Source organism: Prionailurus bengalensis, chromosome D2 (genome assembly GCF_016509475.1).
Source record: "Prionailurus bengalensis isolate Pbe53 chromosome D2, Fcat_Pben_1.1_paternal_pri, whole genome shotgun sequence".
In the NCBI taxonomy this organism is placed as follows: Eukaryota; Metazoa; Chordata; class Mammalia; order Carnivora; family Felidae; genus Prionailurus; species Prionailurus bengalensis.
In genome coordinates this window covers 12259197-12273557 of record NC_057351.1, presented here as the reverse complement: position 1 = coordinate 12273557, position 14361 = coordinate 12259197, and the positions used below count along the sequence as shown (strand labels likewise).

Genomic DNA, 14361 nt, shown 5'->3' with positions numbered 1-14361 from the left:
ATGAGGAAGCAGTGCTCTTAGAGAAAACTAGAAAACTTTCCCTAGAGCCTCTACTTGCTATTTTTAACTCCGGTGAGAGGGACTCCCTTTGGCTTTGAGGCCAGTATCTACCAATCCAAAATTTCTTGAAACAGGCTGTGGGGTGGGGGGGAGGGGGGTGGTTCTTGATACACAGCTGCCTGGGCATTGAGAGGACGGAGAAGGAATTTCAAGGGTGGGTTTTGCTGGACCAGAAAGCACCTGTTCTGTAAGTCCGTGTATCCCTCACCTCCCCCTTTCCCTGCTCCCTCCCTCCTTCATTTACCCACTGTCCCATCCAGTCCCTGCTGTTGACTGTCTAACCTCTACTATAACGTGCCTGGGGTGCCACATTGGGGGAGCAGATACACAAACCACTAGAAAGTTAAAATTAGGGGAGTAGTACCAGGTGAATTTGATTAGGGTCTTTCCGAGGGGCAGATCTCTTGTCTTGATTCCCTAGACAGTTCTGCCCCATACACACAAGGATCTGATCCTGTTTCCCAGGATAGAACTTAACGTCCTCGAGTTGTATCATCTGACTTTTTCTAGACTAAATTTATGTGTCTGGCATGGTGACCTCCCACTGACCTGCCTCTCTCTGCTTGTCCCATCTGTCTCGTAGCACATCATCACAGGAAACAAACCCTCCACCTCAGACTCTGAAGTCCCTTCCCCCCCCCAACCTTGTACCCTTTTCTCTCTCGCTCCCTTCCCCACCCTCAGGCTCAGCACACAACAGCCCTCCACCTGTCTGGCATTTCGACGGGCTCTTGCTGATTTTTGGTGGACCCTGTGTGGCCAAGCCCTTGGGCTTGGGTAGACCAGGACCACCTGCACTCTGTGTTTCTGCATGCTGGAGAAAATAACGGAATGCAAACTGCTGTCCCCACTACAAATTCATGCTGCCCACTAAAGTTATCCTTTGAGGTCCCTGCAGATCTTTTCTTTCGTAAACTTCTCAGAAGTGAAATTTTAAAAGAAAAATCAAAGTACAGCCAGTCCCCAAGTTTTGATGGGCCAACTTACAATTTTTCAACGTCACAGTGGTGGTGAAGTGATAACATATTCAGTAGAGACTGCACTTTGAATTTCGGAGTTGGATCTTTTCCCAGGCGGGGGGTCCGCATCGCTCTCCTAATGCTGGCCACGGCCTCAGCTCCCACGTGGCCACACGACCACAGGGGTCAACAACCTACACACTGACATCCATTCTGCACCCACACAGCCCTTCTGTTTTTCACTTTCTTTTTCTTTTTCTTTTTTTTGAGTTTATTTATTTGGAGGGAGAGAGAGAGAGCATGTGAGCAGGGTAGAGGCAGAGAGAGAGAGGAGACAGAATCCTAAGCAGGCTCTGTGCTGTCAGCGTGGGGCCCGATACGGGGCTCGAACTCATGAACCACGAGATCATGACCTGAGCCAAAATCAATAGCTGGGGACTTAACCGACTGTGCCAGCCAGGCACTCTTCGCTTTTCACGTTCAGTGCAGTACTCAATTACAGAGATCTTTAGCCCTTTATTATCAAATAGGCTTTGTGTTAGATGTTCTTGCCCACTGCAGGCTAACGTAAGTGTTCTGAGCACATTAAAAGTCGGCTGGGCTGAGCTATGATGTTCAGTAATGAACATTCATGGTAGTAAACACATTTTGAATTTAGGATATTTTCAACTTATGATGAGTTTATCAGGATATAACCCTATTGTAAGTCAAGGAAAATCTGCACTCTAATTTGATGTAGTCTAATTTGATGTTTTGTTTTTTTTTTTTTTTACTTATTTCTACTTTCGGGCCAAGTCAAGATAACATATTTCTGGTAAGACACATAGAAGCCAAAGGTCAAAAATGCCTGCTTTCTAGCACTTAAGTAGTTATTTCCCTAAGAACAGCACACGAGAAGTTTATTAATCATTAAATTATACAGTCTCTAATCTGCTCTAATTGTTTGACTTAAAGGCTTCTGTTCTCATCATCATTCAGTGCTTTATTGACTGTAATGCCTTTGAATTTCACTAGTGACTTAGGATTTCACTTAGACTTCCCATTGGTGTGGGTGTCGAGGTACAGCATGGTTTGCGTGGTTGAGATGCAGATTGATACAACTTTTGGAACACTATTTGGTGGCATCTGTTACTCATTGATTGGGCAATGTCACTATTCAAGGACTTGATCCTACGGAAATTAAGGCAGAGTGTGTTTGAAATAGAAAAAAATTAACCGGTCGAGTAAATGTTGGTATTTTGACACAGTATAATTAAAACCATTAAAAAGAGAAGAGACCAGGGGCGCCTGGGTGGCACAGTCGGTTAAGCGTCCGACTTCAGCCAGGTCATGATCTCGCGGTCCGGGAGTTCGAGCCCCGCGTCAGGCTCTGGGCTGATGGCTCAGAGCCTGGAGCCTGTTTCCGATTCTGTGTCTCCCTCTCTCTCTGCCCCTCCCCCGTTCATGCTCTGTCTCTCTCTGTCCCAAAAATAAATAAAAATGTTGAAAAAAAATTAAAAAATAAAAATAAAAATAAAAAAGAGAAGAGACCAGGGGCACCTGCGTGGCGCAGTTGGTTAAGCGTCCGACTCTTGGTTTCGGCTCGGGTCATGATCTCACAGTTCATGAGTTCGAGTCCCACATTGGGCTCTGTGCTGACAGCACGGAGCCTGCTTGGGATTCTCTGTCTCCCTCTCTCTGCCCCTCCTTCTCTCCCTCTGTCTCTCTCTCTCTCTCTCAAAATAAATAAACATGTAAAATTTTTTTTAAATTAAAAAAAAAAAGAGAGACCACTGACCTGAAAAGATATCCATAAGGTATCATTAAATAAAGCATGTTGTAGACTAGTATGGTTTGAGGCTAAAAAAAAAGTGGCTCAGTCTTGGTTCCTATGACTAAGGAATCAGGAAGGACATGCCCCAGATTGTAACCAGTGACCTCTGGGTTGGGAGGAGCGATTGAGAGATGAGCTAAGAGCTGGAGAGAAAGAGCTTCACATCTCTTATGGATTTAAAAATATATATATATGATATTTGAATAAAGGTAGTCTTCAACTTATAATGGGGTTATGCCTCATAAGCCCATCCATCGTAAACTGAAAATATTTAAGTCAAAAATGTATCACTACACCTAACCTACCGAACATCATAGCTCAGCCCAGCTGACCTTAAACGTGCTCGGAACATTTACATTAGCCTGCAGGTGGGCAAGAATATCTAACACAAAGCCTGTTTGATAATGAAGTGTAGAAGATCTCATGTAATTGATTGAATACTGCTCTGAAAGTGAAAAGCAGAAGGGCTGTGTGGGTGCAGTATGGTTGTCAGTGTGTGGGTTGTTGACCTTTGTGGTCATGTAGGAGCGGGGAGCGGGAGCCACTGCCCAGCGTCACGGGAGAGGACCATACCCCATGTCACTGCCCTGGGAAAAGATGCAAATCCAAAATTTGAAGTGAGGTTTCTCTAAACAGATATCAGTTTTGCTCCATAGGAAAGTCAAAAATCATGGTTTTTTTTTTAAGAAAAATTATCAGTCAGGGGTGCCTGGGTGGCTCAGTCAGTTGAGTGTCCAACTTCGGCTCAGGTCATGATCTCACAGTCCATGGGATGGAGCCTGCATTCGGCTCTGTGCAGACAGCTCAGAGCCTGGACCCTGCTTCGGATTCTGTGTCTCCCTCTTTCTCTGCCCCTTCCCCGCTCACTCGCGCGCTCTCTCTCTCTTCTCTCTGTTTCAAAAAATAAACATTAAAAAAAGAAAAATTATCAGTTGGGAACTGTCCTTTTTTTTTTTTTTTTTTTTTTTTAAATAGACTCCACTGGGCGTGGAGTCCAATGCAGGGCTTGAACTCAGGACCCTGCAGTCAAGACCTGAGCTGAGATCAAGAGTCAGACCCTTAACCAGCTCAGCCACCTGAGTGCCCCTGTCCTTCTTATTTTGTGTTTTTGTTTTTTTTTGTTTTTTGTTTTCAAATGAAAGGAGAAAGTAGTGGAGTCACTCATTCAAACGTTTCGGTGGCATTTAGGCCCCATAAACTTCCATACACTGGCACTTGACATCCAGTGGTCTTTCTTCAGCCCACACGTAATTATGCACTGCGGGAAAATTATAGGCTGAAATGAGGGGTTGTGAATGCACGTCCTCATCTCGCAGCCTCGGAGGAGTCTGTGCTCTGGCATCGCATGTGTCCTCCGCCCGGAGTGAGGGTGAGACTAGGCAGGAACCCCCCACCTCTCTGTGACACCCATTGCCTTTGTGCATGCAAATCATCACCTCCTGTGAAACGCTTGGTGATATTTCTGAACAGTAATCATGCACAAGGGGAAAACCCCTCCTCCCTTCACCTTTGAAACCATAGCAAGGGTATGAAATTACATCTGAGTGTGCCCGGCCTCCAAGTCCCAGGCGCAGCTGCTCCAGTCTTTGACCCTGACTTCAACTCCAGAAGTAGCCGGTCTTGCTCGTAATTGGACAGAACCCTCATTGAAGAGAATAAAGAACCAAATGTACACAGAGCCACAGATTTGCTGTCCTCCTAGCAAAGCAGGGTGGCATTCATTCAAATTCCCATTCTTCTGTATTTCATTCTTTCAAACTCAATGAAACTTTTCCTGTTCCCTGAGGTATCACCTGGATTCTTGCCCACCCTTGTGCTCCCCTGGCATTCTCTCTATGCCTTTCTTTTTTAAAATGTTTTTAATGTTTGTTTATTTTTGAGAGAGAGCATGAGCAGGGGAGGGGCAGAGAGAGAGGGAGACACAGAATCTGAAGCAGGTCCCAGGCTCTGAGCTGTCAGCACAGAGCCCGACGCGGGGCTCGAACCCACAAACTATGAGATCATGACCTGAGCCCAAGTCTTACGCTTAACCGACTGAGCCACCCAGGCGCCCCTCTATGCCTCTCTAACACGTTTTTCATTCCTTGTGGTGTCAGTATTTTTGCTCACGTCTTTGTTGCATTGCTGGGTTGTAACCTTGAAGCAGCAGGGATGTGGCTCCTTTGTCTCCATATCCCAGGCCTAGACTGGTCTCTTACACCAAGTGGGTCCTTTCTAAAGGCCAGCTTCTAGAATATACTTTCAAATAAATAGGTATGTATAGTATCCTTCCATAAAAAGTAAAAGTGTAGATGGTTGCTACGATAACAGTAACTACCTTGCAGAAAAAAATGAAGTATAAATTGTTTTAGAAAATCCAACAGCAGATTCATAGTTCATTCCTAATGTGTAGAAGCAGATGATCGATAAATGCATTCAGAAGAGAGGGGTGCCTAAGTGACAGCCAGGTAAGCATCCAACTTCGGCTCAGGTCATGGTCTGTGCTGACAGCTCAGAGCCTAGAGCCTGCTTCGGATTCTGTGTCTCCCTCTGTCTCTCTGCCCCTCTCCCCACTCGTGCTCTGTCTCTCTCTCTCTCTCTCATAAATAAATAAACATTTACAAAATTAAAAAAAACAAGAAGAGTTATAGAGATACTCGCTCTGTCTTGGGAATTTACACCACTGAAAGCTACTTGAGTTTCACTAGCCGTGTGACAGGAGAGAGTCTAGAACCGTGTAAATCTATGCTATCGAAGCCCTGTTACTGTTGCACACCTGAGCTTTCAAAATCATATTTTCAAAGCCATTTCCTGAAATATTTTCTTAAAGCAGAGAGCTCAAGCTTTACTATTAGTTTGCTTCCCCCCAAAGAAGCTGCTTAAGTAATTCGCATGGAAGACGACTCTTTTCGGGCTCTTTGCCTGTAATTTGGGTTACCGATACCAGGTTGAGCGGTGACAACTTGGTTTTGCTCTTTGTGGAAACCTCCAACCAGACTTAGGTGATCATCAGGTTAACCAGCCTGTTGAGTGCTTTCCCACCCGGTTATCCTTTCCCTAGTTTTCGAAATAATAAAGGTGGAACGAACTCTTTATTAATTAGCTAAGCGTAGGCATTAAAGATGGAACTCGCCAGTCCAGAAGAGCATGATTCACAGAAAACTAGCCCCTAGGTACCAGTTAGTACCTTCCCCATCAATCTGTCAGCATCTCCCGCCGATCCGTCCATCCCCACGGGGGATGGACCAGACCTGGCGTTTTCCCCACAGTGTGGGGTTTTCTCCACGTGTGTTCCTGGCCTTTGGATTTCTGCTGCCCAGAGCCCTGTGTGAAATGGCCAGGTGTAAATCTCCAGAAGCCGCTCTTCAGCACCTTGTGCCTGCAGCTCCCTAAGCATGATGGAACCGGGCTGCCAGCTTCTAAGCTATAACCAGAGCACAAAATGAGTATGACCACACCAGCTTTCTCTCTGCCTAGAGAATTCAGCAGTCAACACCTTTGCCCAAATAGAAGCTAATTCCCCCCATATTCACAGTGAGGAGGCTTAACAAAATGGGGATTTTCTTTAGCCTAGTTGAATATATAAAACATTGGTGTTTAACTTTGTGGTACCTTCAAATCTCCTAAGAAGAGTAAACAAATTTTTTTATTGTGGCAAAATACACATGACATAATATTTACCATCTTGACCATTTTTAAGGGTATGGTTCCGTGGCTTTAAGTCCGTTCATGTTGGGCAGCCATCACCCCCATCCATCTCCAGAACCTTTTCATCTTCCCAAACTGAAACTCCATACCCATTAAATACTAATTCGCCATTCTACCCTCACCCGCCTCCCACCTCCTGGTAATCGCTATTTGACTTTCTGTCTTTTCAACGTTTATTTATCATTGAGCAGAGAGAGACAGAGCATGAGTGGGGACGGGGCAGAGAGAGAGGGAGACACAGAATCTGAAACAGGCTCCAGGCCCTGAGCGGTCAGCACAGAGCCCGACGCGGGGCTTGAACTCACGGACCGTGAGATCATGACCTGAGCCGAAGTCGGACGCTCAACCGACCAAGCCACCCAGGCGCCCCGACTTTCTGTCTTTTCAATTTGATTCCTCCAGGTACCTCATATAACTAGACTCACACAACATCTTTCCCGTTGTGTCTGGCTTATTTCGCTTACCGTAATGTCCTCAAGGTTCATCTATGTTGTCGTGTGGGTCAGAATTTCCTTCCTTTTTGACGCTGAATAATATTCTACATTTTTTTACTCCATGTATCTGTCAATGGTCATTTGGGTTGTTTCCATCTTTGATCTTATCTAGACTTTTCTCTTTTGGCATTCAGGTCAAACCGTACCCAGGAACCATTCTTTCCCACAAAACCAGTACTTTAAGCTCAAATCTCATTCAGAATTAAAACAAGGCCTTTGAACAGAACTCTTCTTTATCATTTGTAAATCATAGTTCTTAGCTCCTAAGAAGCGCTTGGAGGAGTCAGTGAGCTAACCCCAAGCATCATGCACGTGGCGCATAGCAGGCACTCTGCAGAATTAAGTCCTTGAGAAATCTGGAAAGAATTAGGGAAGAATAAAGAGGGTGGAATGAGGAGGCTGGTTGCAGAGGTTGGCTTAGACCAGGGGAGAATTGTGTATGATAGGACCCCTGGAGGGGAAGGGGCAGACGTGCAAGGGAAGAGATGGAGTTGGGACCCCTTTAAGGCCCCGCCTCATTTCCCCTGCCTTCCTGGGTTGCTCACAGCTAAGCCTGGTGCCGCTCTGACCCACAACTCTGTCCTCTGTGTTCCTGGATCAGTTTTAATGGGAGCAGTGAGATCTCAAGCTACAGCTTGTGCGGCTGAACATTATTCATTCCCTCAGGCCCCAGCCCCAGGTCCCAGGGATGCCACAGCCTGGACCTCTGTGCCCAAGTCACAGCGTCCCGGCATCCTGGACTCCAGTTCCTAGAACTGGGATTACAGTAGATTCCTGCCATCGGCAACCTCCTGAGGACTGTACTGGCCCTGGCTGTCCCCAGGTGTCATCTGCCCACATTCCCTACGGGTATCACACACCCCTCTGATATCCACGTGGAACCCGCAGTCCCCTTTTGGAAATTCTCCACGTAGGCTGCTTCCGGAACCATCACCGAACTTGCCACATCCTCTGTATCCTGTGTCTTGTCCGTGAGTTGATCCTCTGTCCCCTCCCTACCTCAGACCATACCTCAAGGCTGAACTGCTCCTGGAGGCGAGTCCCGTGTTGTAGCGAGAGGCCACCTTGTGACGCTTCTGGGTTCAGTTAAGTTGAACTAACATTTTTGAAACACGGTAACTAAGGTCAGTGCTAGGCACTATAAAAGTGGACAAGACCTGTCCCACCCTTTGCAGTAAGTACTCTTAAAAACCTCTGCACAGGACCATAATTCGAGGATACAGGTCAGGCCTTGAAGATGAAAAGACCCCATCTCTTTGGAGATAGGAGAAAAGGAGAATGGGGGCAAATACGTCGGCCGAGCCCTTTCTGGGATAGTAGGCACAAATAGGTACGGGGCCTTCAGCAGACTGGAAAAGGTTTGGAACAAGGCCCAGTTGGAAGAGAGACCAAGAATGACCGAGGAGAAGCTGAGACCCAGCTGAGACCAGATACGTGATCATATAATGTGTGAAGTTTGTCCCTTCTTTTTCCCAGCCATACTCAGCAATTTAGAACAAGACAGGGGGAAGGAAGGGCAGAGCTAAGTACTGGCCAGGGGCCCACAGCTGATGGACAAATCTAGGGTGTTTTTAAACCCATCCCTAAGATGCCGAACCCTGGCTGAGTGGACAGGAATCCAGGGGAGACCAGAACAACAGAGCTGGGATGGAGGCCACAGAATTGGTGGCCAAGGAGACGAGGCCAAGGAGCAGAGTCAGAGGGCATGACGACGACGTAGGGACAGCATCATGGAGAACGTTCATCCCCTGGTCTGGAGAACACAGACTCCACGCCATAGTTGTGTCTTCTTTCCTTCCTCCCTCCCACTCGCTGTCCCTTGCACAGATACTATGTGTTATCTGTCTCAAACGTGCTAATCACAGGACAGCGTGGACAAGGGCCCTTGTCTGGTAGTCTGGAGTCTCCAGACTTCAAACTCCCACACCCAGTGTCGCCGTCCAATGGGGTGGCACGTACGTGTGTGTGGGAACACCCCGGGCACATAACCCAGACTGGGAGTTTGCAGAAGGCTTTCCAGGAGGAAGTGACTTCTGAGCCGGGACCTCAGAGATAAGAGAAAGTGAGGCGGATAGAAAGGCTGGGGAGGCTAGCACCACAGACACCTCTGTGTCCTCGCCGCCCCCTGGTAGAAGCCGGCTTGCACGCCCACCTCTCTGCTAGAACCGTTCTAGGATATGGCCGCTCATCCCCTCACCAAATTTCGTCTCCAAACGGCCCCCAGAGCTTCCAGCCTTTCCCGGTCTTGATGCTGTCTCCCTCCTCTCTGACCTCCCTTCTCTGCTTTCCTTCCTCGTTCCCTCCCCTTCCACCGAAATGTGGGTGTTGAAGTGCTCCTCAAGTTTGTGACCACACGTCTTGCTCTCCAGCATCTCTCTCTCCTTCCATAATCCCGTCAATGTCCATGTTTTCCTCTCCTGCCCTGGCGTCCCTCAAGGACCAGCGCCATGTCTTCAACACACAGGGACATCTTGTGGTCTTACTCTTCAAAACTCGCCCTGGATTTCACCTCCCTTCACCTCGTGACTGTATCTCTGCAGGGGCTGTAGCTTTATCCCTTCCTCTCCCAGATGGATGGTCTGGGGTCTCATCAGTCGTCACCTCCAAGGCCATCTTGCTTTCCCCCACCACACCCCACCACCACCTGGCCTTTACATGCTCCCTAAGCGCCATGTACCTGTGCTGTACATGGCCAGGGGGAATTTCCTGCTGTGCTCCTGGGCAAGCATAGCTGCTTCCGGCCAGAGCTCCTTGGTGACCCCCCCCCTGCCCCCCAATATCTGTGAGATGGAGCCTAGCTCTTTAGATGGGCTTTCAGGCCTCAGTCCAGCCTCAGAGCGCCATCTCCTATCCCATTGCCTCTCATTGCCTTTGCTTCAGAAAGACTCCGGCTAAATGCCCTTGCCTCCAAGTGCCCACTGTCCAAATTCCCAGCAAAAGCTCATCTCAATATTTCTGGTTCAGAGATTCAGAGAAACTGCCTCTGGTTTTTTCTGTTGGAAGAAATGTCTCCTCTCTGACTTCAACTACACCTCCCTATTGGAACTCGTCCCCTTCTGCCTTGTATTTGGGTTATTTGTGTATGTCTCTACTGTCCCAGTACATCTGGGGGCAGGCCTTGAGGCCAAGCGTTCAGATTTTTTTTTTTTTTGTCTTTGCATATAGGTTCCAGCACGGGAACTTGTACATATTTCATTCTCTGTAAAGAAGGTTTGAATAAAGGCGTGTGTGTGGTTTCAGTAAGGCCATTAAAAAATACAAAAATAAGTCTTTTATGATTTCACTCTTTGAAAACTAACCTCATGGGGTGCCTGGGTAGCTCAGTGGGTTGAGCGTTGGGCTCTTGATTTCAGCTCAGGTCATGATCTCACGGTTCATGAGATCGAGCCATGCGTCGGGCTCCGTGCTGACGGTATAGAGCCTTTTTAGGATTCTCCCTCTGCCCCTCCCACCCCCTCTCTCAAATAAACTAAAGGGGTGCCTGGGTGGTTTGGTCGGTTAGGTGTCCAGTTTTGGCTCAGGTCATGATCTCGTGGTTGAGGAGTTCAAGCCCCACATCGGGTTCTGTGCTGAACGCTCAGAGCCTGGAGCCTACTTCACATTCTGTGTCTCCCTCTCTCAGCCCCTCCGCAACTTGCGCGCATGCGCTCTCTCTCTCTCTCTCTCTTTCTCTCTCAAAAATAAATATTTAAAAAAATTAATAAACAAAAGTTTTAAAATGAAAACTAGCCTAAAAGTAGCATCACATAATAATTAGAGCAAGAACAGAGATCGTTGATATTCTTGTATTATTCTGTCTCCATCAACCTTCACAAGTAATTCTGAGTCATGTCATGTCCCTTATCTCTGTCATGGGGATAATTCTGGCCAGACATCGTGTTCGGTAAGAATGTTCTCCAGGTGATAAGAAACCGAGTCATGTATGCTCCATCACGGAGTCTCCCATTAAAAGAGGGTTCACGTTTTAGCAGGGACCTCAGCTGTACCACGGAGGCTGACAGGTTTGAACATTGGTGCCTCTTAACTCCGGCTGAAGGCCCCGTTTCTGTTTCCTCCTGTGCATGTTTCCAGTTCGGTGAGCAGAACCGTGGCTCTTGATAAAAGAACATGCCTGCCTGGTCCTGCTGCGGCCTCGCAGATGTGGGAAGGCAGGTCCCTGCACGAACCACCGAACGGTGGCCCTGCCTGCCGTTGGGGAGCTTTAGCCTCCCAAAAGTAAAAAAGTTGCATAGAGACAGAGTTTTGTTCTTTCAAAAACTCCCCGTAACTCTTACAAACCATATGTATAGAGCGGGCAGTGTGCTTTTTATTCCAGTTAGGACGCTGGCAAGGACCAAGACTCAGACAGAAGCAAGAAATACTTAGACCTGGGGTGCCTGGGTGGCTCAGTCGGTTGGGCGTCCGACTTTGGCTCAGGTCGTGATCTCACAGCTCATGGGTTTGAGCCCCGCGTCGGGCCCTGTGCTGATGGCTCGGAGCCTGGAGCCTGCTTCGGATTCTGTGTCTCCCTCTCTGTCTGCCCCTCTACCCCAATTGTGCTCTTTCTCTGTTTCTCAAAAATAAATAAACATTAAAAAACATAGAAGAAGAAATACTTAGATTCGTTGAGGGGAAAAATCTAGCTGGTAAAACATAGGAATGCTTCTGGTGTGGAAAAACAATGAGGCCCGTAATTAGACAGCTGCATCTACATTGCTGAGACATGGAGATTTATGAGCTTGGAGTGAGGGGGGAAGGCTTCTTAGAAGATTAAGAGGAAAAAGACACCAGGGAGTTAGCACATCTTTAAGGACAAAACCGAGAATGTAGAGCATCTTAGAGATAAGCTAATCTATCCTCCCCCTTAATCTACAAATGAGGATGCAGAGACCCGCATTGATAAATGATGGGTGCAGCTGGAGTAAATAAAACCCAGGGTTTTTGTTTGACCCAACACCGTGGCTTCTTCTGGACCGCGATGGCAGGGGTAATCCTAGCCGTTGAGAGAGGTTTTCATTGTATGAGGATGGAGTTAACATAAACAAACATGTACTGATTATGGTGTCCTCTGTGGACTTCATTGAAAACACACTCACACACACCCCCTTCCAACAAGGTCACGGTAAATCCCTTCATGTAGCATGCTGTATGGTACAACCTTGCTTGTAAAAACAGAACCCCCCCTCAGAAGGGCAGAAACACGATCCTCAGGAGATTTGCACACTGCTTTCTAACAGTTTCTCTTTGCTGTTTTGAAATATATTAAAAAAAAATAGATAATAGGCGCCTGGGTGGCTCAGTCGGTTAAGCGTCCGACTTCGGCTCAGGTCATGATCTCACAGTCTGCAAGTTCAAGCCCCGCATCGGGCTCTGTGCTGACAGCTCAGAACCTGGAGCCTGCTTCGGATTCTGTGTGTCTCTCTCTCTCTGCTCCTCCCCTCCTCTCGCTCGCTCTCTCTCTCTCTCTCAAAAATAAATAAACATTAAAAAAGTATAATAGATATGGGAACAAATTGTAACCTAGACTGACAACAAGCCCAACAAAAAGTGGGTAGGGAATAAAAATAAGAAAAAGAACCCCTAGCGTGAAAGAAAAATAAAACAGCACATTGTTTCATGCATTGATACCTTTTTAAAAAATAGAGTCACTCATGTAACTTACATTTGTTGAGTGTCTACCGTGTGTCAGGCACTGTTCTGGGCACGGGGTGGGGGTGGGGGGCGCAAATAGACAAGAGCCCCTGCCCTCCAGGAGCTCATAGAGGGAGGTGAGCGATACTGTTCTTAAGCTCCATCACCACCACCCCTGCCCCCACGGCCTGCCAGGCTTTGGTGGAAATGTAACTAAATTGGAAAATTGATAATATCTCCACAAATGGGGATGATTCTAATGAAGGTTGCTTTCTGGTTTTCAGGGAGAAGAAAACGGCTTTCCAGACAGTACTGGAGAACCCCTTTCAGGTAAACAATTGACTCCACGGATGTCTGGGCTTCACTGAGAACTGGCATGGCTGAATTAAAGGATAATTTAGGAATATGTTTATCATTAACTTTGAAAATCTGTATTACAGCCTAGAGAAACTTTCCAACCACCGGTCATGGTGAACTGCAAGGAAATGTTAACCAGATTTCACAAAAGCCTTCAAAGAGTCTTTTCTCCGAGCTAACCCTACTGTGCGCAGGGGCGGGGCACAGCTGGGTTCCCAGTTGGACAAGTTTAGGATGGGGCAACAGAACAGAGCAAGCAGACCCTTCTCCCTCAGGAGTCCTAGGAGGCTTGCCATTGCCAGAAAACTGGGCCAGGTGGAAGAAAGCAATGGGGCTTAGGTAAACCAGGTCAGCACAGGAAGGTACCTCAGGCACTCGGTTAGCCAAGGGGACCCTCCTGACACCTGGCCATGTGCTATCCCCTACCCTCTTTCTGCTACCAGTGTGTTTAACCAAAGAAACATGAAGGATTGCGTCCTTTCCCACTTTTTATTGTAAGATGGAAACTCTGGCAGTCTTTAGATTTCTTATTAATCAATCTTGGGGAAAATCTGGAGTGAGCATTAAAATACGCTACCAGGGGCGCCTGGGTGGCGCAGTCGGTTAAGCGTCCGACTTCAGCCAGGTCACGATCTCGCGGTCCGTGAGTTCGAGCCCCGCGTCGGGCTCTGGGCTGATGGCTCAGAGCCTGGAGCCTGTTTCCGATTCTGTGTCTCTCTCTCTCTCTCTCTCTGCCCCTCCCCCGTTCATGCTCTGTCTCTCTCTGTCCCAAAAAATAAATAAACGTTGAAAAAAAAAATTTTTTTTTAAATTAAAAAAAAATAAAAAAATAAAAATAAAAATAAAATAAAATACGCTACCAAAAGAATAATGAAAAGATATAGAAACCTCACTCATATTTTCTGTATCTTTTAAAACACATATTAAATGACCTGAGTCATCAGAGTTTTGTTTCTTTCTCTTCTAATGGGAGGGTGGCGGACCCTGAAGTCCTCAGGATAACCTCACCAATCCTACCTAGCCTCTGCCAGTGTAACCATGCTGAAAACCAGAACATGTGTTGTATAATCACCTTAGCCACAGTGATCTCTGGTGGTGATCTCTGGTAGGTGTTTTTTTTTTCCCCTTCAGCAGATCTATATTTAAATTTTTTTTTTTTAAACGTTTATTTATTTTGGGGACAGAGAGAGAGACAGAGCATGAACGGGGGAGGGGCAGAGAGAGAGGGAGACACAGAATTGGAAACAGGCTCCAGGCTCCGAGCCATCAGCCCAGAGCCCGACGCGGGGCTCGAACTCCTGGACCGCGAGATCGTGACCTGGCTGAAGTCGGACGCTTAACCGACTGCGCCACCCAGGCGCCCCAACAGATCTATATTTAT

The 14361-nt window shown here is 47.2% G+C and overlaps 1 protein-coding gene across 7 annotated transcripts in view; it reads left to right on the top strand.

The window, feature by feature from the left end:
* The window catches only part of EDARADD (EDAR associated death domain), a 90303-nt gene that overhangs the window by 60137 nt on the left and 15805 nt on the right, over positions 1-14361 (top strand). For all 7 annotated transcript variants that reach the window (XM_043596241.1, XM_043596244.1, XM_043596242.1 and 4 more), the window contains one exon: positions 12908-12953. In XM_043596241.1, coding sequence (XP_043452176.1) covers positions 12908-12953 — 46 coding nt within the window. The remainder of the gene's footprint in view (positions 1-12907; positions 12954-14361) is intronic.